At 44.7% G+C, this 25339-nt stretch overlaps 2 protein-coding genes across 3 annotated transcripts in view; both read right to left on the bottom strand.

The window, feature by feature from the left end:
* Positions 1-1045: 1045 nt before the first annotated feature.
* RPL26L1 (ribosomal protein L26 like 1) lies at positions 1046-8343 on the bottom strand. The gene is made up of 4 exons (XM_084637015.1): positions 8235-8343; positions 6596-6768; positions 5087-5227; positions 1046-1219 (listed from the first exon to the last, which is right to left on the bottom strand). Exons 2-4 carry the CDS (start codon positions 6761-6763, stop codon positions 1091-1093), a joined length of 438 nt encoding a protein of 145 aa, XP_084493141.1. The 5' UTR covers positions 6764-6768; positions 8235-8343; the 3' UTR covers positions 1046-1090.
* A 6709-nt stretch (positions 8344-15052) lies between these two features.
* The window catches only part of ERGIC1 (endoplasmic reticulum-golgi intermediate compartment 1), a 101402-nt gene continuing 91115 nt past the window's right edge, over positions 15053-25339 (bottom strand). For both annotated transcript variants that reach the window (XM_084636224.1, XM_084636223.1), the window contains one exon: positions 15053-17292. In XM_084636224.1, the coding sequence (XP_084492350.1) occupies positions 17185-17292 (108 nt within the window). In that variant the 3' untranslated portion in view covers positions 15053-17184. The remainder of the gene's footprint in view (positions 17293-25339) is intronic.

Consider the following 25339-nt stretch of genomic DNA (forward strand, 5'->3'; position numbering starts at 1 on the left):
CACTGCTTCCCATATTTTAGATGGTAAATCTTCAAGGCAGGGGCCGGATTTTTTGTCCAAGCTTATCAGTGATTGATAAGTCATTCGCTATGCCAGTTAGCCATCCAGTAAAAGTGAACTGTTTTCACCAGTCTGCAACAGCTTTCAGTCATTTCTATTACATTCATGTCAAAGCTCATGGAATTATGTTTTACTTACATAAATTCTCAAAAATAGCTAGAACAGACAACTACTGGTAGAATTTCACAAAGTGCTGAAAATGAGGGAAGCCTCTTCTCAAACTTCAGTAATAATTTAAAGGCACATCACAACTCAGTAACTGCACAGAACTAAAATAAAGCTACCACAACAGGGTACTTTAATACCTTGGTCTGTCTTCTTTTACTTCCACTTCATTATATGCCAGTGTAAAACTAATATGCAGACAAGTCTATTTACTTCTTTGAAGGCAAAAGTTCGCTGGTGCAAGAGCCTGTGGTTGCAAGCGCTGCACTCATCTGCCTTGAAAACAACACTTTGTAGACTAAAAACATGACCAATTTCTCCCACTTATTTTGCCAAGTATGTGATACTTCAAACCAAATAACTTACGTTCCTTCATGGTTTTATACATGTCTTAAAGTTTCATTTATAGAGATGGAGAGGAGAAAAAACCCAATATATGCACTATTTATTCTAGCCACATGTGCTTTCTCCCCAGTTGTCCTTACAGCCTCCCCCCTGCATCAACTCTTGCTACTATTCTTGATTTCTTGGATTGTAAACTCTTAGATATAGCGTCTGTCTTTACTGGCTTTGTAAAATGTCATACACATCTCTTGTACTACATAAAGGAATACAAGAACCAATGTGCATGCATGGTGAGAAGATACTAAATCTGCTTTAACCAATTTAAAGCATCCAATGGATAATAAGAAGTGTTCTTTTAATTAGTAGAAGTGCTTTTCTGAGCATCCAATATTAACATGTGAAAGTGGTATGAAGAATAACACCAATCCAGACAGACTGTACCAACGCTTCCAAAAGTAGAACACACAACAATAGGTTTCATTTTAGCAGTTCTTTTAATGGGTGACACACAGGAGACCATTTATTCTTGCATCTTTTCAATGGTTTCTTCCTTGTATTTGCCCTTTTCCTTGCCAACTTGGCGAGACTTTGCTTTGCGTTCCAAGATCTTTTTGCGATCCTTGTCCAGTTTTAGCCTAGTGATCACCACCTAGAGAAAAAGGAGAAATAGTAAAAATCTGTAATATTAAAACAAACTCTGGCAGAGAACTGTACCATCCTAACACCTTGGGAGTATCACAGTTAAACCTACTGGCATTATTAAATTCCCAGGATTATCATTTAATTTGATTAGAGTTGTAGCTCAGATATTGCTGTTCTTGCACATTTCAAAACTATATAGGATTCTAGGATAATGCAAACTAAAATTTTTTTCTATTGTCCCTCACAAAAACAAACAAACAAACAAACAAACAGCCCACAAATGCTTCACAGATCTTTTAGAACTGCCTCCCCACTGACAGTCAGGTCCTCTTAATACACAGCATATGAGAACTAGCGGAAAGGAACAAGAGGCATTAATCTGAGTTTCATGTGAATTGGAAAACTGGAACACAAAGGCCAGCACACTGAACAAGCTCTAGAATTGTGTGTATTCATGGACTAAAATAGACGAAGTAGGTGGGGTAATATCCTGGGTCCAACATGTCTGCATATAACAATGGACTGAAATAGACATATATTCAGGTACTTGGGAATTGATAGCCCTAGTGTGCTGTGATAAATTGAACTGATAGATTTTACTTTTAAACTTGTCTTAGCTACAGATAGACGTTTTGTGGGTGCTAAGGTTATTGCGAACCAGCCAGCCAAAGGACAAAATTATCACTGAGATACCTAAGTTTATTGCTTGTATTATTGTTATACCTGCAGACCCCAATCAGGGATTGAGGTTCAACCAGATGCTATACAAAGTATGTGGCTTATGGCTAAAAAGACTATATGCTTTAACCCTTTCCCTGCTGTTCCCTCACTGCATCTGCTCTACTATCCAGAGTTTTCCTCAAAGTCTTAAAGAATGTTATCTGATAAACAAATATGCAAATGTAAAATTCACAACTTGCATCAAGCTGGGATATATAGAATTTGAAGCTAGTGGCCATTACACCATCTAAACTGACACCATATTTGCAGAACTGAAATGGATTACAAGTAATGATCACACCTTCAGAGAGCTTCCTTCACCATTCACTAACATAAGTACCAAAAATAAGCAACTTAAGCAAAGGTGTCCACAGTAACAACTCCCTCTTTACAGGGCACATGAGATATCCCCATAATTTTGGAAAACACTGCTGCTGTTGGCTGTGCTATTGGTTTAGCAACAAAATACTTAGCATGGCCAATCCATTTATTCAATACAGAATATTTTCAAAATATAAACAATACGTTGACCAGTTTAAAGACAAAGATTATAAATAAAATAGGTTAAAGAAAAGTAGCAATAACTGATGGTCAATATAATTTCATACTTATACTGGGTCTATACAAATAAACCATTCAACAGAGGACCATCTTGGGCAGTATATCATAGGTAGATTCTCAAACATTTCAATTAAAGGTGGCTTTCTTGTAATTATAAATCTGCATTTCCCATGCTCCAGCCTTGAATAAAGTTCTCTCTTTTAGAGATTCACTAAATAGCACAACCAGCCCAAGATCAGCAAACGGCATTGTTTGTACACTGTACAGTTAAATATCTTTCAAACCAAGTTCAGCTCTGAGTCTGTTAGCAAGTTAAAGAATAGCACTAAAATCGTCCCATGTTTGCGTAGTGGATAGAAAGCATCTGGGAAATAATACTAATGGAAAAAGTTTGTCATGCAAACAGCAGACAACATTCCAAATACAATTTTACTGGTCCCCTTTCTTGGAATGCAAGAGCCACCAACCTGTGTGTGCTGTGCTGTAAACATATGACTGCTGTCAGAAGGTTGCAGTCTGGCCAGGCAGTTATCAAATCTTATTAACACATGGGTACATTAGTGATTACTTGCCAAGCTCAATTTGCTTCCAGATTCCTGAAGTTATTTCATAATAAGACAGTGATACACACAAGAGTTTCCAATGGGCACCTTAGTTTCCAGACCCTTGCAGCAGCCTACTACTTTTCTGCCTTCCCAACTGGCAAGGAAGTAACAGAACTGGATTAAGCAGTGCTAAAAGAACAATAAGCAGTGCTAGAAAAAACAGATACATAAACCCCTAAATTTGTGAAGTAGTGAGTTAATGAGATATCTACTGTATCTCCCATCAAGCAATATTTGGATACTATTTGCTTTTAAAAAATGCAACTCTGGGATCTAGTTCTAATACATCCGCACAGATCTGAAGTAGGGCCGTACAATCTAGCCAGTATTCATTCTGCTCCTGCCAGCATTGAAGAAATAAATGCAACATCAATGGGACAAGAGGAGGAATCCTCCTGCTACAGTGAGAGGCAGAAAACTGCAGAATTCCTGCTATCCCCCTAGAACAGCGGTTCTCAAACTGTGGGTCATGACCCCATTTAAAAGGGGTTGCCAGGGCTGGCATTAGACCAGCTGGGGCCCAGGCTTGGGGATGAAGCCCGATGAGGCTCAGGCAGACTCAGGCTTTCATCACCCCACTTGGGGTCCTGTAGTAATTTTTGTTGTCAGAAGGGGGTTGCAGTGCAATGAAGTTTGAGAACCCCTGCCCGAGAAGTTTACTACATAACCAGACTGTCCTTTTTCCTCTTTTATATATGCAGCTGGTAATTTCCTTATGGAAACAGAGCTTCCTTAGGAGACACTGCTTTCTTGGTGGGTGGCCCAAGACTGGAATTAACTCCTAAAGGAACTAAGGACCATTAGAAAACTCATTACTTTCCACTCTTAAGTACAAATCAACATCTTCCTGGGGGGTGGGGAGAAAGAATGACAGATGTTAGTCATTTTGCTTAATGCACTACTGGAAGACACACAGCTACTATAAATGATGAGTGTGCAAAAAGAACATACATAGAATAGAATGGTAGATGTGATGCATTAGAGATGAGGTCTTATTTCCACTGTGTAGAGTTTTGTGGTGGAACCCATTAGCTCAAACCCAGTCTCTGGGCACAAAACTGTGTTCTTTGGATATAATTCTGTTCCCCTCTATCACATACAGTTTGTTAGAGGTTTCAGAGTAACAGCTGTGTTAGTCTGTATTCGCAAAAAGAAAAGGAGTACTTGTGGCACCTTAGAGACTAACCAATTTATTTGAGCATGAGCTTTCGTGAGCTAAGCTGGGTTCATTCAAAACTACCCTTGCCTGGTCAGTGTGGGCCAGACAAAAGTCTTGTTATATCTGCTTCAAACTAGGTTTCTAGCTAGGTTTGCTGTTATTTCATTAGTTTCCTAATTATTCTTAAATGCCTGTCTATGACCAGCAAAACAAGCATTTTCTTCATCTTCACTGAATATAAACCGCCTTAAACCATGTTAGGCTGAAGCCAGATTCAACCAGCAATATTTTTCTTGGCAGCAACTCCTTCATTTATGGAGGTGTATTTAGATATTTCTAATGCGTCCATCAGAGTGGCAGAAATGCCATACGGGAAGGCTGAAGGATGGATCAGATCAATCCACAACGTATGACAATCCCATTTTCACCACTGCAGAGGACTGGTGTGTGTGTTGGGAGGGGCAGGGGGTGTCCCCCAATATGGCAGTTACTACAATGTGGATGTGCGTTTAACAGTACTTTTGTTTTTAAATAACCAAGCTTTTTGGACATTTTACAAAATGTTTTAGCCTTTCACAAGACCCTGCAGTTCAGATGCAAATAATTTCTTCATGGTCAATCAATTCACAGCAGGAAACAACCCCAAAATTCGGGTTCCTACTTCCCTGCTGCAACTAGGACATTCCCTTACTGTATAGTTATGCCAGTGCTACGGCTTCTCAAACTACTGTGTGTGCTAGGACAGCACTCTACTTCTATAAACTGCACCTATTTCCAAAGCTAACAGAAATTCCTTTGGGGAATTTCAGTTCCCATGCACGTATTATACCTTGCTAGGATGGATTCCAACATGGACTGTTGTGCCGTTGGCCTTCTCACGCTGTACGCGTTCAATGTAGATGACGTATTTTTTTCTGTATACCTGGACTACCTTGCCGATTTGCTGGCCTTTATAATGTCCCCGGACAACCTGACCAAAAAAAACCAGAGCATTTAACTTTCTCAGATTTCACAAATTCAGTCTCAGACATAGATAAGAATAGTAAGATCTTCACAGGCTGAAATCCCACCTTTACCCCTTGTGTGCAACATTACAGTGAGATCTCATATATTGCTCATAGTATGAGCAATATAATGTTCAGCTAGATATAAAATATTATGGAAAGGAAGCGTATTTCTCCTTCAGTAAATTAGATTCAGTGAACTCTAAACTGCTTGAAGTTTAAATTATTAAAGGGCTCCTTTTTCTGTATCTGTCCTGTTTGAGGCCTGTAACCAAGTATGACAGGTTTCAGAGTAACAGCCGTGTTAGTCTGTATTCGCAAAAAGAAAAGGAGTACTTGTGGCACCTTAGAGACTAACCAATTTATCTGAGCATGAGCTTTCGTGAGCTACAGCTCACTTCATTGGATGCATACTGTGGAAAGTATAGAAGATCTTTTTATACACACAAAGCATGAAAAACATGGGTGTTTACCACTACAAAAGGTTTTCTCTCCCCCCACCCCACTCTCCTGCTGGTAACAGCTTATCTAAAGTGATCACTCTCCTTACAATGTGTATGATAATCAAGGTGGGCCATTTCCAGCACAAATCCAGGGTTTAACAAGAACATCTGGGGGTAGGAAAAAACAAGGGGAAATAGGTTATCTTGCATAATGACTTGCATATTTCCCCTTGTCTCCCCCCCCCACCACGTTCTTGTTAAACCCTGGATTTGTGCTGGAAACGGTCCACCTTGATTATCATACACATTGTAAGGAGAGTGATCACTTTAGATAAGCTATTACCAACAGGAGAGTGGGGTTGTGTGTGGCGGGGGAGCTGCTGTAGCTCACAAAAGCTCAAGCTCAAATAAATTGGTTAGTCTCTAAGGTGCCACAAGTACTCCTTTTCTTATTGTAAGGAGAATGATCACTTTAGATAAGCTATTATCAGCAGGAGAGTGGGGTGGGGGGGAGAGAAAACCTTTTGTAGTGGTAAACACCCATTTTTTCATGCTTTGTGTGTATAAAAAGATCTTTTATACTTTCCACAGTATGCATCCGATGAAGTGAGCTGTAGCTCACGAAAGCTTATGCTCAAATAAATTGGTTAGTCTCTAAAGTGCCACAAGTACTCCTTTTCTTGTAACCAAGTATGGCTCTCAAAACACTTGTCTTCCACACATTTTTTTCCTTGAGATCTCCCCCACCATAGCCTAGCCTGCTATGAGATTAACTCCAAAGCCCTAACAGCTATTTGAAGTTGTCTGGCCCATCTCTCCTGCAGAGATTCTACATAAAACAAGATGTCCACAAGACTCAAATTTCACAACAAAGACTAAAATGGCACCTACCTGGACTTCGTCATCTTTTCGGATCGGCATAGAGCGGACATTGTATTTCTGCCTTAGCTCCTTGGAAAGGGGGGAAGACATGATCTTCCTGCGAATGTGAGAGGGTGCATTGAAGTGCCTCTTGCGGTTCTTGCTGCGGTCCGAGGTCACAAAAGGATTGAACTTCATTTTGGCTGCACAAAGAAACATAAAATTGAAACTCTGAGGCATTTATAGCAAAAACAAGCTTGGTGTGAAATTCTGCATATATTAGATATGACACAGTTCCAACTAGATTTCAACAAAATCCTGTAGGCACTTTAGTTTCCATCCACAAATCTCTAGCTTGCATTAACACAAACCTGGATTTTCAACAAGGTTATATAGCATGTTCCCATACCAATGTGGTGAGGGAGTTCTTCCTGAAAAACCATACTATAAACAATCACCCTGACAGTCTATAGCACTACTTCTGACCCAAAACTCACTGTGTACACCAGTCAGGAAAACTGTGCTAGCAATAACCATAATTAAGCATGGTGGTTGTAACCAGCACAGTTCTATTTCCATTGTGGCCATAACCTAGATATTTGAGGGGGCTTGCATCATTTTGTATGCTTCTATTAAAGAGAAAAATTAAGGTTTAGAGAATATAGCAGTCCTGTAATTCAAGTATGTCTTGGAATTTTAGCACGACGTTTGTGACACCCCACAATATCAGTAACGTCACATAGCAGCTCAGTGTTTTAAAGGCATATTAAGCTCTCGGTGATAGAAACATGTGCCCTCTACCTGCCTATGTTCAAATCCGTGTTCCAATTTGCAGTGAGCTTGGGTTGCACATGAATACAAGACAGGGCTTTGAAACAACCCAATTAAAAATCAGATACTGGACATTGAGGCTTAGTGCTGGCCAAGTTCAGTGGCAGGTGAGAGAGCATGGAACTAAACAAGAGGCAGGAACAGCAGGCCGCAACATAAAAGCTCATCAGCAGAAAAAATACAGGAAAGGAGAGATCAGGAAGAATCAGTTACAAAAACTAAGTATCACAACTGAGGCATACAAGTGAGGGGAATCTGGGGTCTACGAGTACCACTCAGAACAGCCTCCAACGTGCACATTTTTTAAATACTCCACCAGACATGACATAGGAGCGAGGGGTAGCAGAATCTTGGGTTATTTATGTGCCGCCTCCACCCCAAAATAGGGGCAGCATCTCCCTCTCCGGGGCCGACACCTCGGGAGATGTGCAGCCTCCCACCGTCTCACCGCGGAGAAATAGACTATACCGTGGGGCCTTTAATCTCGGCGCCCCGCCTCGAGTCATTTCCCCAACAGGGGGGTTGCTAGCAGGTCTCCCCGAAAAAGGCCAGGCCCCCAGCAGGTGATCGCTCCCGGGGCAATGGGGACACGGGTTGCTCGCTGTGCTTTCCCTCCACCACCCTCCCATTCCCTATTGGGCGCAATCCCACCCTCACCAAGGCCCCAGGCATCTTCTGCAGCCGGGAGCCCCCTCCTGCCCCGCCAGGCTCCCCATACAGGCACTACACTGTCGGCCGCACGGCTCCCGAGCTCCCCCTAGCACCCCGGGCACGGGATCGAGGCCCCGTGGGAAGGATGGCAGGGGATTATAGCGGCTCCCCCCAGCGCCTCCCTTACCCCGCTGCTGGCTCCACTATGGCGGCCAGGAAAGAGGACTGGACGCTGCTTCCGCCTGCCCTACGGACTCTAAGTTCTCGCGAGAATCAAAGGGTGAGACTGGGGAGGAAAAGTGAGCAGCGCCACCAGGTGTTCGCCGAGCCATACGGCACCTGCAGCAGGAGGGCGGCTGTTGCAAAAGCAAAAAGCAGCAGATGCTGTCCTAAGCCCCATTGAAGTCAGTGAGGTTGCACAGTAAACCAGGGGCGGGCAAACTTTTTGGCCCGAGGGCCACATGAGGTTTCCGAAATTGTATGGAGGGCTGGTTAGGGGATGCTGTGTCTCTCCAAACAGCTAGGTGTGGCTCAGCCTGGCCCCCAACCTCATCTGACCCCCGGTTTCTCGCCCCGTGACAGCCTCCCCACGACTCCTACCCCATCCAACCCTCCCTGTTCTCTGTCCCCTGATGGCCGCCCTGGGACACTCCTGCCCCATCCGCCACCCTGTGCTCCTGGACCTCACACCCTCCCATCCAACCCCCCCCCCCTCCTTACTGCCTGCCCCCTGGGATGCCTGCCCCCATTCAACCCCCCCATTTCCCACTATCTGAGCACCCCAACCCCTATCCATACCCCCACCCCCTCACCACCACCCCAAATTCCCCTGCCCTCTATCCAACCCGCCTGCTCCCTGCCCCCTTACCGTGCTGCCTGGAGCACCGGTGGCTGGCGGCACTACAGCCGTGCCGCCATGCAGCGCCGAGCACCGAGTCAGGCCAGGTTCTGCAGCTGCGCTGCCCCAGGAGCTCGCAGCCCCGCCACCCAGAGCATTGTGCCAACGGTGCAGTGAGCTGAGGCTGCTGGGGAGGAGGAACAGCAGGAGATTGGCCGGGGGCGAGCTTCCCAGGCCAGGAGCTCAGGGGCCGGGCAGGAGGGTCCCACAGGATGTGGCCCACGGGCTGTAGTTTGCCCACCTGTGCAATAAGTGCTTAGTACTGGCAGGGAGCAGAGAACGGATCAGGATGCTGTAGCATAGGGCAGCCTTGCAAACACGGTCATGGAAATTTACCAGCTCAGGCCCAAAAACCTAGGCGCATGGAGAAAAATTAACTATGACTTCCACTTCCTCCTCACCCCCATCACAAAGTAAAAATCAGTTTGCCTCACAAATATGAGAGCAGCCTTTGAGGTGCTGCTCCAGGATTTCCAGTGGGTGGGGGTTTTGCTGAGTTTAAAAAATAAATGGGGGGTAGGGAATATTAAGAAAATTACAATTTATATTCTCCATAATTACCAGGGCTGGATTAACCTTTTGTGGGCCTGGCCCCAAACATATTTGTGGGCCCCCATAGGGGCAAAGAAGCATGGGGTCGGGAGTTCAGTCCCCAGAGCAAGGGGCCAGCCAGGGGCAATTGGGCATAGGATGGTGGGGCCCGCCCCGCTCCACCCAACCCAGTGCAAGGGCACCGTATGCAAACCAACAGTTGCCAGATGCACACTGGCCCATCCACCCCTGTGCTGCCAGCAGTGGGCCCATACCATGCCACACAGCCCCCGATTCCCTATCCCCAGCAGCCCCCAACAGAAATGCACAGCGGCTTGCACACAACCCCCCTTACAGCCGCACCACTACTGCCCAATGCACTTCCCCACAGCCCACAACCACACAGCACCCACTCAGACCCCCCACTGCCCAGCATCCCAACACTCAGACCTCCCCCCCCTCCAAGAGACACCCCACTGGCCAGCAGCCCCCCCCCCACCTCCAGAGACCCACTAACTCCCTCACACCCTGCCCCGTGGCCACACTCACCAGCCCTGCTGGAAGGTGATGGTGTCTGCCAGGCTCTGCTGGCAGCGCAGCCAGGGCCGGTCCAGTGCCAGGGCAGGGAATCACTCCAGCCTCCTGGGAGTGGCACGATCAGCCAGGTCAGGGTCTGCCCCAGTCCTGGCAGGACTCCCTCAGGACCCACTTGCCTGGAGATAGGATGACCATATGTCCCCATTTGGCTGGGACAGTTCCCTTCTTAAGCTCTGTACCAGCCATCCTGTGCGCCCCCCTAGCAGGGCGGGGAGGAGGCAATGTGAGGTGTCAAGCAGCAGGGTTTGGGGTGTCAGCCCCAGCCCCAGGTAGAATGGAGCCTGGGGGGGTGGGGGGTGGAAGGTTAGTGCCAGCCCCAGCTCCTGGCAGTGGTGCAGGGAGCGGAGGTGAGGGAGGAGTCAGCCCCTGTCCTGGCAGCAGCATGCAGAGCTCGGGAAGTGGGTGTGGGGGGGTGTCAGCCCCTCGCTGCGGCGTGGGGAGCTGTGGAGGAGGGGTCAACGCCAGTGGCGGATTTAGAGTTAGTGGGGTCCTGTGCTCAGCTTCATTTTTGGGGCCTCTCCTTGGGACCCAGCCAAGAAAAAGAACATTCTCTTATCTCCCCCCCTGCCCCTGTTTTTCATTCTTTTTTTCTTCATCCTCCTCCTATAAGTAATAGCAAGTAAATGAAAATAAAGTGAGGTACCTTGATTGTTTTTGTAGTCTAACTTATTTTTCCACAGACCACTTGAAAATCGCTGAGGGTCTCAGCCGACCACTTAATAATCTTTCCAAATATTGTTTGTACCGTTAGCTAACTATTGTAAAGCGCTTGGGATAAGAGTGCTTTATAAAAAACTGTAAAAAAACATTGGGGTGCGGGGCCTGGCCAGGACTTAGGGTGTGGGAGGGGCCTCAGGGCTGGAAGTACAGGGTCTGGGAGGGAGTTAGAGTGAAGGAGCAGGCTGGGGGTTGGGGTGCAGGGTCTGGCCAGGAGCTAGAATGAGGGAGGGGACTCAGGGTTGGGGCAGGAGGTTGGGGTGTGGAGTGCTTACCTGGGGCAGCTCCCATTTGGTGCAAGGGGTGCAGGTGGGGATGTGCGGGGGTGCAGGAGCCAGGGGGCTGGGGGTTTGTGAGGGGAGGGCAGGGTCTTGGAGGGAGTTAGGGTGTAGGAGCAGGCTGGGGGGGGGAGGTCTGGGGGAGGGCTGGCCAGGTGTTAGGATGCAGGAGGGGGCTCAGGGCTGGGGCAGGAGGTTGGGGTGTGGAGCGCTTACCTGGGGCAGCTCCTGTTTGGTGCTCAGGGTGGGGATGTGGTGGGGGGCAAGAGTCAGGGCAGGGGGCTGGGGTCTTGGGGGGGTTCTCAGCCCCCCTGCCCTGAGCAGGTCATGACAAGGTGTATGGGTAGGGGGAGTGCGGGGGCCCCGCCTTTGCTCCACCCAGCCCCGATTCCATCCCCTGCCCAAAGCCCCCCCCTCCCATCTTTGCTCCGCCCTGCCCCAATTCCACCCTTTGCACCAAGGCCTCCTCCCCGGCCTCTTCTCCATCTCCTTCCCTGAGTGCACTGTGACCCTTTTGGAGCCTGGGCCAGACACCATTGTAAACCTGGTACTGATAATTACCACCATAAAAATAACTTACCTGCATGCTGTATAGGCACCCTTAAACTGCAGCTCTGTTCAGAAAAGCCAAAATGAGGTTGGCTACAGCCATAGTTGAATGTATTCTGATGCAAATAATTTCACTATGATGGGAGGTAATGCTAGGTCATTAAACTATGCAAAGTGCCATTTGGAACAATCCCTCCAGCCTGGCTCAATAGACTTTGGCTAGCAGGACTTGCACAAGTGCTCTAAAAGTAGGTATACAGTACACACAATACTCTGAAATGGCCACTTGTGCTGGAGCTTGGGCTCTGGAACCTAAGGGAGGGAGGGATATCAGCACCACAGCTGGAGCTTTAACTTCAAAGCCCTGTCTATACTGCTATTTTTAGAGTACGAGCATGAGCCCTGCTATCCCAACTGTGTCAACCTGGCTTGCTCCAGACTGCTGTGTAGACATACCCTAAAAGTGTCCTCAAATGAATTTCGTATCCTCAAATGAAAAGCACTACAGAAGCATGACTGTGTTTTGCCCTACCTTGACGGGACCACTTGTAAACTGAAAGGTTGTAGTACTCAGATTTATAAAAGCAGCTTCTGTAATACTCAATTTTCTTTTTAGCAGTATAGTGAGTTCATACACAGGATTGTCACTTCTGGAAACCTGGGTTCAAACCCAGGCTTGAATTCAACTGCAAGCTGGCAGGGCCTGATCCTCTCTCAGTATTTTGAACTGTCACACATGTACAGATATAAATAAACAATATGAAAATTAAAGGGAATATGGTGACTCAAACAAGACATATGATCATCTACATCATTCAATTTTATAAACCCTTCTTCCCTTCAGCCTGACAAACTGTCTGGCTTAATTAACACAATGGTTCAATCAATCATTATAACCGTGTATTGCAAAGGATTTAAAGAAAGAGAAAGTACTTTTATACTGCAAGATACATATTGAAAAGGGCCAGTCATGGAAGGTTCTGAGCACAACCTGCATTGTGCTGAGCAAACACACTACTTCCACTAAAGTCAGCTGGAGTTGAGGAGACTGAGCGCCTCCAAGTTTGAGCCCTACCTATTTTTTATGCCCTGGTAGTGAGTCAGCGTCAATTAAAATTCAAGGAGGCAGTCTACTGTTTCAAATTTCCACCCACGTCAGAATGCTTACCATGATTTCACTGTACACAGCTCATTAAAATAAACAAAAACATTTACAAATGAAAAACCCCATCAAACCTGGTCTTGCAAGGCTAGTGGAATGAGAGGCAAATGGAAATGAAGTTTTATGTGATTATATCCGAAAAGACAATGTTCTTTTAATGTAAAGACTGTTAAGTGAAGCACTCAAAAGTTAGGAAATGCTAGAATTAAAATTGCCTGTGCAACCCTGATTTGGCACCTTTATGCATATGCATTGTGAGAACCTTTAATTATATGATCGCATGCTATTTTTTCCACAGGCTCCTGCCGCATTCAGTGAGCCTTTGTTTCCAAAACTTTAAAAAAAATAAATCAGTCTGAGGCAGGTATCCAGCAAGGAAAATTTTAACCTGAACCATCTTTTTATGGCAAAGTTATAAGCAACTGAAAAGCGGGTCTTAGTTATAATGAACAGCATTGGGGAACCTTAAGTATAGATAAAAGAAAAGGAGTACTTGTGGCACCTTAGAGACTAACCAATTTATTTGAGCATAAGCTTTCGTGAGCTACAGCTCACTTCATCGGATGCACACTGTGGAAAGTGTAGAAGATCTTTTTATACACACAAAGCACGCTGTGTATAAAAAGATCTTCTACACTTTCCACAGTGTGCATCCGATGAAGCGAGCTGTAGCTCACGAAAGCTTATGCTCAAATAAATTGGTTAGTCTCTAAGGTGCCACAAGTACTCCTTTTCTGTTTGCAAATACAGACTAACACGGCTGCTACTCTGAAACCTGTTAAGTATAGATGTCGCTACCTGAACTGCCTATAAAATGACTACTCGGTGATCTTACTTAGTCCAGCTGGTACTCTATTAAACCCTGGTTTGCAAAACATCTGCAAACAGACAGGCACAAACCTCTTCTGAGTATTTGTTTCCACCCCTTCCAAACACTAGCACCACAAGAGAGCCCTGTGTCCCATTTTCCTCAACCAGTCCTCAGCACTCCACATACATTTGAGGAAACACCATATTGCCGGGGACTTTTCACAGATCTGGAAATTGAAACCCTGCTTGCTCCAGGCCCTCAAGCAAAACTGTCTGGGCCCCCATTTCTTCAACTGTGTGATAGGGTTAATGCAGGTTTCAGGGGGCTTATGAGGATTAGTTAGTTACTGCGGAGATTAACATCTTCAAAAGTGCTAAGTATTTATTTCTGGGGATGTCCCTCCAAGAAACCCTCAAATCAGTATTTTGATGGAGGTACATGTAAAAGCAAAGTGAGGGGAACAGAAAAGGAGCATCTATGGGATGTCAGAAAACGTTTAATAAAGGAGTTTGCTTGTTCATCTCTCTCAAAAGAGAAGGTGACTTGTAGCAGCCACTTTGCTTTTACAGTAGCAGTCTTTGCTTTTGCTCACAGAAAAATCCAAAGGCTCCATGATATCAGCTTAAAGACAACCCAAATGGGTCTTGGGTTGCATTAACCTCTGTTATCAAGGACACAACCTGGTGCCTTTATCCGGATTCTGTACACACTCCATGTCAATTTCTACCTCAGTCACATTCCTTAAAGATGTCCCTGTCTCAGCAATCTGCAGAGTTTTGGGCTTCTGCCCACACTTTTGCAGAACATTATGCGAACACTAGAGATTCAGGTTTCAGAGTAGCAGCCGTGTTAGTCTGTATTCGCAAAAAGAAAAGGAGTACTTGTGGCACCTTAGAGACTAACAAATTTATCTGAGCATAAGCTTTTGTGAGCCCACTTCAGCTCACTTCATCGGATGCATGAGATTCAGCCTCCCACGCCATCTTCGGCTCCTCAGTACTCTGTAGCAACAGACTCCACTCTCAAGTCCCAGCCCTTCATGGGGGATACTGCTGTGAAGTCACCTACAGTGGAGCTGTAGGGACCTAAAGTATGGGTCAGCTACAACAAGGGGACAGAGATACCCAGAACATACAGCACCATTGGTTTGGCAAAGCTTGAGAGGGTGTGGATCCATTGCCTAGAGACAGGTCCTGAGCTGTGATGTCAAGATCTGGATGATCCTTTTTTCCAAATTCATCTGGAATTTGAAAGGCTGTTGGGGCTCTATCTCTAGAAAAAACTGAACTCACTAGCAGAGTTATGAAACAGCTCTTTGACTGGATTATTTCAATGGATTGTTTTGGAAAGAAAGCAGGTAAGCTGAAACCTACTTGAAAACTAACACAGTTCAATTGGCTGTCCTATAGGCCAAGGACCTCTGTTTTTAAAGTGTGGGACAAAGATGCACTATGCAAGATGCTAAAATCATATCCTTTTAATCCTTTAATCTAACAAGCTCTGAGCAAAAATTCACCAAACGCAAGAGAAAAAACGAGGACATGTTTGCTTTAAGCTTTGGTTGGGAACCATGAATTAGAGGAAATTCCTCAGCAGGCAAAAGAACTGATTATACTGAAAAAATCCCATGTTCCCTCTGCAAAGCAACCACCACCAAGTGGGCAAAAACACACGAACACACACACTGAAATGAAGACAAATGTACTGTTTTCAACTTGATTTCTATAAATGGAAAAAATGTATAAAATCCATCCATACATTAACAGATACAGGAAGTTACAAGATCCAATTCACACCTAAAATAATAGTAATCAGTCCATTAAAAAAAATGGGAAATTCCACCGCTGTAATTTTACAGTAGTTACTACAGGGCAGGTACCAAAAGATTTTTTTCAATATGATTAAAAATTATTGGCTATCTTCCCTACTTCTAAAGCAATGAGACAATTTCAACAGATACATATTGGGCAGATTGAAGTGTTTCTGGCTCTTGCATCAACATGGAATATTCAAGATGCATATAATTACAATGTTCTATTTGGACATTCTCACCTCCAGGAGAGGGCTAAGGACAATAGATACTACTCCAAAGAAAGCCTTAACCCGTTCCAGAACCTGTAAAGTTGACAGACTTGGGGTTTATTGTTTTATGATTTGCAGTAATCCGGGACCACTCAAAATGTCTCCCCCCTCAGGTCACGCAATTTACAAATAGTGCAAAGACTGAAGGGATGTTTAGGGGCCTATGGAGAACGCACTGGTGGGTCAGTCCAGTGCCTAGTGGACTGACTGATGTTCACATCACATACGAACTGTATCTGGCAGAAAATTTCCTCTCATACTCCCCATTGCTGGAGGTCTCAGACAGGTCAAGAATTAAATGAAGGGCCTGGAAACTCAGCTACCCTTTCATCCTAAGAGTTTAGAAATACTGGCAGGAGCCAGTCTGTGAGGAAAGCTTGCCCTGTTACTGCCTGTGCAATATCTGTGACTAGACAGAGGACTTCAGTAACTGCCAGTCTAGGGCTGGTAAAAGATGCCTGGTTCAGTTTAAAAAAAAAAAAAAAGTGTGCTGGGAATGCAGGCACCTCAAAATCCCAAAGGACAGACGTATTGTGTTTTACAGGTGTGAACCACAGACAGACAGCACAAGCCACCAAGCTGTGTGCATCCACCCAACGCATCCCAGCATTTCTATGAACAAGTAGCATGGGTGACCCTTTCCAAATAAATCAAATTGCAGACTCCAAATGAGGTGGTCTGTGTTTAAAAAAGGCAGGAGAAAAGGATACAAAGCTAGTATTGCAATGACAACTATTCCCCTTCAAAACAAAAGGCCACATAAAATAGCATAACTCAATTTGGCCATCTAAAACACAAGACCGGATATTCAGTTATTAGGAAGAAATGAAAATATTTTTACATCCAAAGAATACAACAGAGGCTCTGTCCCCTTCCCCAGTTACAGGTAGTTTACCCAGGAAAAGGTGGTTGGGGAATTTAATCATATTTGCTCATTTCATCTAGAGAGGGTCAGACCTAAAGAGGAGCTTTTCAATAAGAAACAAAACATCTTGAAGTCATTTTTGCCTTTCTCTCCTTGGAATTGCTGTGAGGACTAAACACTTTCCATTCTTCATCAATGGACACATCACTCTTTTTGGCACTGTGGGTAGAATTTCTTATACATAAGAATTTCCTAATACATAATTTTGCCTTATAAAATACATGATTGTCTAGTCATGCAATTCCAATAGCATGAAAGAGCTGCAAGAGAATTCACTTACATCTTTGAAACCCCTATATACGGAACCTTCCTGACACTAAAGTGTTACTCTGTAGGATCCTGGAGAGTTAATTCATAAATGCAATTTCTACATTAGAAACCTTTTGGGAGGTTTTGTGGGGAGGGGGCTGATGACTCAGAACTTTGAAATGTAGACAGATTTTTGAGTTGTTGAAAAGAGCTTCATTGAATAACTTGACTAAAGAATAATGTATCAATTCAATCAAATAGAAGAAACAGAAACAGGTGTGTGTGGGGGTTCTCATTCTTTACTCCTGCCCCTGGAGCTTTGGATAACGGTTTCATTGCTACTGCATTTTCCCTAATTGGATCTTCTTCCAGGCTTCAGAGGCTGTGAAAATGCATGAGTCAAGGATCCCAGCTACAGTAAACGTTCCTCCAATAATGGCGCAAATCTGAAATTTACAAAAAGAGAGAGTTTAGGGATTTTGTTGATGAGACAGACATTTACACAGCTTGAAACCCAGGGAAAAGGTAAGTGCTTACAGTTATTGTATTTGATAGAATCAATGGGTTATTTTGAGGGGGATCAATGCTGGGGAGATGGTTACATGTCAAGGCATGGGAACTACCAGTCCTACTGAAGGGGAAAGGAACTTATTCACAATACTATTAGCCCATTCTCTCTGCCAGCCCTACTCAAGGATGAAATCACCAAGTTAAACACAATGTCACTTGTCTGGTGTGTATTTACAAGAGTCCCCTCTTTATCCCCAGTATTACAAATATAATTGGATTTTCCCCTAGAGTGAACCTTGATCTCACTTTGTCTGAACCCCCTACTTCTGTTATCTACTTGAGTAAGTACCCAGCCCCTTCATACTCCAGGTTCATGCATAAGACCATTTAAAATAGCTTCAATCTGGTACATTTTAATCTAGTAGCTACCCCAAGAAATACTCCAAGGATTCATCACAGTACTGACACAGGACACATCAGTTATTGCTTTTGAAATGTGCACCTACTATGTAGGGGACCTCCAAAGCATGTCCTCACTGCTCCCCAGCCCACCTCAGAGAGTATTAATATACTAGCACAAGGAAGAATTTAAGGCAAAGGAATCTGACCCACCAGTTTCTATCATATGTTCCAATAAAAAGTACAGCACATCTCAAATGTCTAATAAAAGCACCCTTGTCTCACCTTTGTCCTTTCCCATACTCTGCCACTATTCCAGAGACAAATATCTGAGCAGCCTCCCAAGACAGCAGCAGAAACTCTATCATTTGGCACATGTTAAATACGTCTGAACAGAACGCTAAAAAATGTGCCACAGGGAACAATGTTGCATTGGCCCCCAAGGAATGGGAAGGACTTGTCACATCATAAATCCATCTCTAACTTTTAGGATTCTGTGGTATAAATTGCTCCTTCCCCTGGATGTATGCAGTGTTGCTGTAGCCACGTTGGTCCCAAGATATTAAAGAGACAAGGTGGGTGAGGTAATGTCATTTATTGGACCAATTTCTGCTGGTGAGGGAGACCAGCTTTTGAACTTACACAGAGCTCTTCTTCAGGTAACCAGAAGAGCTCTGTGTAGCTCAAAAGCTTGTCTCTCTCACCAACAGAAGTTGGTCCAATTAAGTTATTACCTCATCCACCTTGTCTTCCTCTGGATCATCTTTTATGTAGAGTAGCCCTCTGGAATCTCACTACTCTCCCTTCCTGCTGACTCACTGGCCTGGTCGTGATTCTGTCCCTCCACACACTCACCTCACTTTGGTGGTTCTGTCCCTCCGTAGTCTTGCAGTTGATGGTACAATATCCTTTCCTGACGCTACTCTTATTGACAAACAGCCTCTCTCTCTGTTTCATAGACTCAGCTATTTTCAAATCTCAGCAGAAAAATCTCTTCTCCCTTATGGCACTTAAATCCCTCCCCAACTAGCTTTAGCACAATGGCTTTTAACTAGGCTTGGCAGGATTTGATTTAAATGGTTAGCTGACAGTAAAAGTCGATTTCACCTGACACTCCATATATCCATCAGTAACAATCAGCAAATGCAGCCTCTCTTTGTGTCTGCAAAGATCCAGGGTCACCGGCCCTATGGCTATGCATAGAGCCCCCTGCTGTCAAGCTGTCATCTCACTCACTCACCGGCTGGGAGCGTGGGGGGCTATCCCCAGGGAGGAGCCATTCAACAGCAAGATGGCTTCCCCTGTGGCCAGAGACTTGTCCTCCTCTTTGCAGTCCTCTGCTTTGCCCTGCCAGGACTGCAACCGTTCCCCCACCTTATGCTTGCAGGGATCGGGAGTCACTAGCCCTGCAGTCAAGCAGGGCGCCCCTTGCAGCCCTGCTGTCATGGGCCCCTGCAGTCCCGCTATCAATGCCCCACCACGGTTGCACAGGGAGCCCCTTGGAGCACGGCTATGAAACTGAACATTTATTTTAAACCAATCAATCAGAAAAAGGTTAAAAATAAAAATCTGCATCAGCCACTGAATTGACAAAAAAATAAAAATCAAATTCTGGCAAGCCGACTTTTAATTTAGTCACCACACAACATCTTTCCACTGCAGCTTTCTATCATCCATAGCTGTCTGCCTTCCCTTATTTATTGTAGAGCATTTTGCAATGCAGGGCGAACGTGTATTGTTCAGCTCGTAAAGGACGGAGACGAATAAGAGGTAGAGCTGGCAGCAGCACAATAGTTAAGGCATCTAACACTTTCCCTTGTAAGAGCCCATTTTCAATTGTTTATGACTTTGCCAAACTAACTGTTCAGGCTGAAGTTTTCCATTCTGGGTGTCTAACTCTGGCTGAATTATTTAATTAATTAAATGTCAACACAAAAGGAAAGAAAAACAAGCTTAGGGAAAAATGTTTTTCCAGTGTTAAACTCACAACTATTTCACGGAGAAGCTCTAGCACCTTCATGCTTTGGAGCAAGGACTAGAAATATCACAGAGGAGTTGCCTTGGAAGTCAGAGGTGTTTTTTGGTGTCCCTATGAAAATTTACCCAATTTGTCTGAATTCTAAGCCTTGGAAAATCACCAATTGTACTTGCTCACTAGAAGTTTGCAAAGAGCTTGATAGCAAAATTTTCTGAACATTCCATGCCCACAGAGCTCTGTAGCAATCGTGCTGAGCATACTCCACCCCACCAGAGCTCACAGCATTCTCTGGCCTGGGGCTGACCAGGACTTTCTTTGCAACTGCTCCTCACAGCTGTTGCGGGCCATTGTGGTGCCCAGCACCAGAACTGTGTGCACAGCGATTGCCTTTCCTGTGCTCTCAGTGCTCCCTCTGCAGGTGCCCAGGCAGCGTGGAGGAGGAAACCTGACTTGGGAGGGTGGAGGATTAAAGTGAGGGCAGGAGCAGAGGAGGCATGTGACAGAAGGAAACAATTTGGGGAGGGCTGGGGACGTGCTAGGGGACAGAATCAGAAGAATCCGTAATTACTAAAGCATATTCTTCTCCAGAACCTGGGAATCCTGAGTCCCAGTATTCCTCTGTTGGCAAATACCTGTAAAACTACCAATTCAGTGTGTCTCATCACACTCTAGTAGCTGGTGCACACAGCAATAGCAGGCCAAAATCATTTAACACTTAATTAGCTTAAAGAGCAGATGTCTGTTCTGTGGAACTAATGGTTCCAATTGTGCTGATGGCCCATGATGGTATAGGGATCAATATGGTTCTACGTGGGGTTTTTTCCAGATTGCTTTTCGAAAAATTTGGGAAATTACATGAAAAACCCTATGTTAAAAGAACACTTATGTTTAATAGTCACATGCTCAAAAATTAGGAAACAACAGCATTAAGGTTGCTAATGCAACCCTAATTCCCCCTCTGCCCACTCTGTCTGCATATATATGAACTTTGATATAGTCTTTAATTACATGATCACATACTATTTTTCACAAGACCTCTGCCTCATTTAGGCACAGGATGGATGGTGTTCCAGGAATGAATGAGGGCTGTCTAGTAAATGAGGCTGTTGGCCCCGCCTGCTTCATTTGTTACAGAAGTTGCAAAGTGTGTGGTGAATGAGGCAGGAGACTACAAGAAAAAATAAGCAGTGGATTTTATGGTTAAGGAAGTCAAATGCCACCTTGGAGAAATGGATTCTTATCCCTGCCTCTACCAGAGTTCCTATGTGATGCTGGGCAAGTCACAACCAAACTTTTCACAGGGGGCCACTAGCTGTGTGTTTCTCATTTTCTGAGTGCCCACCTTGAATCACTTGGGGCCTGATTTGTGGAAGTGCTGGGTGCTCACAGCTGTGGCTAAAATTAATAGGAGCTGTTCTGTGAACATCTAAAATGTTAAGTACTCCGAAAAGTCAGGCTCTGCGTGTCTGAGTGAGGGCATCCAAAATCTGAAGGCCAAACTTCTGGCCTACTAGTCTCTTTTATAATCAATATATCTCCTTTATATTGCTTCAGTTCCCCATCTGTAAAACGGGGTTGATAACAACCTGGCTACAGAGGGCTGCTGTGAGGATAAAATTAATAAATATTTGTGAAGCATTCAATACTACAATGATGAGCACCATAGAAAAGCCCATGAGGAAATTAATAATTCTGTATTCAGTGCGAGGTTTAAATTGTATGCAGTAAATAAGGCATGGGCCAGACCTGAATGATGGGGATAAAAAGAAATATTGAATAGATATCCCATCAGTGAGCACCATCCATCCTGGGCAACGAATGAGGCAGTAAAAATAGTATGTGTTCATGTAATGAGAGTCTCTATAATAATGCATACGAATGAGGGGCCCAAATTAAAGTTGCTACGGTTTTAACTTATGCGTGCTTGCCTTTGCAATCTTAATATTCTTTTAATGTAGTCTTTTTGTATGTCATTCAGACTGCAGCCTGGGGTGGCTCACTGAACGATAGTGACTCTTGGAGCTGGTGAAAGGTGAACAAACTGCAGTGCTTCCTTTGCTCAGGAAGAGGGAGGATTTGGACACATGCCAGATCTTAGAGATGGATGGGAAAACAGAATAAATTATTTAAAGCTTCAGGGCGAAGGGTCAGCAGCTATAGGGAAGTTAGCTGTGCAACTTCGCTGGGAGGGAGCCAACCCCGATTTAGGCCTATTGCACCATATCTGATTCGCCACAGAACAACTCCCACTGGTATGCCACACAGATGAGCAGCAGTGGCCGAGTTAGGTAGGGAGTTTGTTACAGTAATAAACAGCTCTAATGATAGACTAAAGATGAGAGAGAGCAGTGGGGAAGAAATCACTCATTTATAAACATATTTATAACCAGTGATATTTGCGTCCTATGAGCTCAGTGAAACAGCAAGATGCCTCAATGACGGAGGGGCCGGGTGATGTGTTTCTTGCAGCACAGCTGGCATTCTGGCAGATGAAAGCCTCAGAAACCAGAGCACCTGTCAGAGACTTAATTCATAGTTTTGGGGAGCGAGTACACTCTCCACACTCTGCCCCTCTCCCTTGCCACCCCTCTGAATGTGACGCATGGTGACGCTTCAGGGAAAGTGACAGCTGAGGAGGTGGGCTATTTCAGTCCACAGGGGATCAGCTGACAGGAGATTTTACACCACAAAAAATGCTTTTAGAGTTTGCATCAGATGGTAGGAAAATCTGACTTTAGTGCCGCCACAAGAGGGTGGGGGGAACTCACAGAAAAATGCATATTCATCTGCACAGCTCTGTACTGCTGAGTGCTTATGACTCACACACACCTGGCATTTGGCTGGACTCTGCCTCCCAGCACACACAGATTTTGAGTTTGCTGTGACCAACAAAAGAGGCGATACACAAGGTCTCTCTCTGGGTCAATACAGAAGCGATGCTATGTAATCTATTTGTCACAGTCCACCAGTGAGGTTCTAATATGTGCTCAGAGTCCCGTTCTATGGTGGGCTTCACGGGAAGCAGGCACTACACTATTAGTTATTTGTGTTGTGCCATGGGTGCAAAGGAGCTTTATAGATAGAATGACCAGTAGCTGTCTTAAGATATTTACGCCTATCCCACCATGGGGGAAGACAAATAAAAGAAGGGGAGTACGGGTGCAGGGAGACAATAGTGAGCGATCATGTGATGATAACATGGGCAGCACATTGGAGAATTTTAACAGATATGATTAGGGGACTACAGTGCAGTTGCTAGTAATGGAAGGCTGCATGGGTATAATGAAGGGAAGATGAAAGAAGGGCAATGGCAACATGGCTCTGTCTTCCCTAAGTGAAATACCATACTGAGGATCTTCAGGGTTTCTTCATGATCAGATTTTAAGAGCAGAAGGGGCCACTATAATCACGTAGTCTGACTTCCTCCATAAAACAGGCAATATACTTGCATCCAGTAATCCCTGCCCTGAGCTCAATAACTTGTTGTGGAGCTGGTGCGCATGTATTTAAAGCAAAACTCGGTGTTATTCTAAGAGAGCTCATGTGATGGGGAGTCCACCACGCTCCTCAATAAGCTGTTGTGATGCTTAATTGTGGTCACTGCTAAAAATTTGCACCTTATTTCCAGTTTGAACTTTTCTAGCTTTGACTTCCAGCCCCTGGATCTTCTTATGCCTTTGCCTGCTAGAATGAAGAGCCCTCTAATATTAGGCATCTTTTCCTAATCTTCCCTTGGGATTGGGGATTCCTACATTGCACCTTTGTAACTATCTGCTTACTCCTCCCCCAGAGCTAACCCTGTGGACTAAAAGGCTGCTCTCTGGCCAACCACCTAGGGGAGCTCACAACTGATAAAATGTGAAATGTTGCATATACCTACACCTTTATCCACCAATGACTTGTCTACACTGCAAAATGTCACTCTGTTAACCAACACGTTAACTACCATCATGTTAAAGACTCTTTAGACAAGAAGAAAAGGAGGACTTGTGGCACCTTAGAGACTAACAAATTTATTTGAGCATAAGCTTCCGTAAGCTACAGCTCACTTCATCAGATGCATTCATTTAGACAAGGAACGTCAAGTTTAACGTTGTGTCAGCTGTTTGTGACTAACTGTAGGGTTCACAACCGGTTGATATGACGGTAATCATGGTAGCCCTGGTCTTCACTTAGTGCTAAATTGTGCTTAACACTATTTGTTAAAATGGGATACTTAAAGCATTTTCTAGCACAATGCTTTTTGCCATGTATAGATTAGACCTCTTGCATGTCACAGAATGAAGTTCTTAATGTCACTGGAAACAAAAGGTGCGGCCACAAGCTAACAAGTGTTAGACTAGAACAGCATTGCAGTTCGGATGGCAGTAATGAAGGCCGTAACGTATGGTACAGCGCTGTGTGTTCTGATGTATCAGTCTCAGCTGCTTTGGGATTTTAAAAAGAAATTCCATGCTAGTGCACGATGTCAGACATCCTCTGTTTATCCACAGAACAAATATGGTAAGGACAACAGCAGCACAAGAGTCCACTGGAACTATATTGCGTAGTGCCAACACTTCTTTCTTAACTGACCTCCCAGCACCTCCCTACACACAGCTGGTAGATCTTAGCACCCACTAGTCAACATCTACATCATTCTTCCAACAGACACCCATGCTTAGGGTTCCTACAGACTCAGAAACTAAAAATTCAGCTGCCTTTGTGGTAACAAACAGGTTTACATTTACAACCCTACCAAAGCCTCTCAGAGTCCAACAGTCTTCTGTTGGAGAGCCCAGCTACACCTCCAAGAACATATTTCAGAACTGCAGTGTTTTTGTGACGACTGTATGACCACAGTCTAGTAAACAGGCTGCTCAATAAGGAATGGCAGGTGCTCCCTCCATAGCCCCCTTCTGTGGTTTTTAACTAAGCATCTGCTGCATAGGCAAGAGCTGAGGGGTTTCTGAAGCCTGCCCCACTCAACAATAACTCCAGCTACCACAAGCAGATAATCTTCTGTTGGATCAGAATGCTGTGGCCTCAGCATGCCAGTGACGATGAGCCAGTCTTCGGGGCAATCGTGATGCAGAAGGCCAGGCTGGTAATACTACACGGAAGAGCTAAAATGATAGGAATGATGACAGATCATCGTGTGTCACTGAGATAGGACAAGAAGGCTGAGGACCAAGGCATCTTAATCCCCAGCAACCTTGCTCTCCCTGATCCTTTCACAAAGCTTCCCCACACCTGCATCGACAAACCGAAGAAGCCAGCATACACACACACAGGGGATCAAACCAAACCTTAGACTTCTCAGCCTAGATAAACATAAGGGAGACATGACCTGGAACTGCATCCTGGCCAGAGGGTCCCATTGATATAGCAAAGATCTGCATGGTAGGTAAATACAAAAGGTCTGACACACAAGTGACATCAGCCACCCTCAAGTAACAGGACTAAAGCTGCCATGGATGTACTGTTACCCTCAGGTCTCAATATAACAAATATTAACACGGAACAGCCCAAATGGAGCTACTTAAACTTGGAAGGCAAATTTGGTGGTAGTCAGGGGAGGAAAGTGAAAAGTCTGGAACATTCTCCCCACCAGCTACTTAGACAAT

This window comes from Lepidochelys olivacea (assembly GCF_965140295.1).
Source record: "Lepidochelys olivacea isolate rLepOli2 genome assembly, chromosome: 8".
Taxonomy (NCBI): domain Eukaryota; kingdom Metazoa; phylum Chordata; order Testudines; family Cheloniidae; genus Lepidochelys; species Lepidochelys olivacea.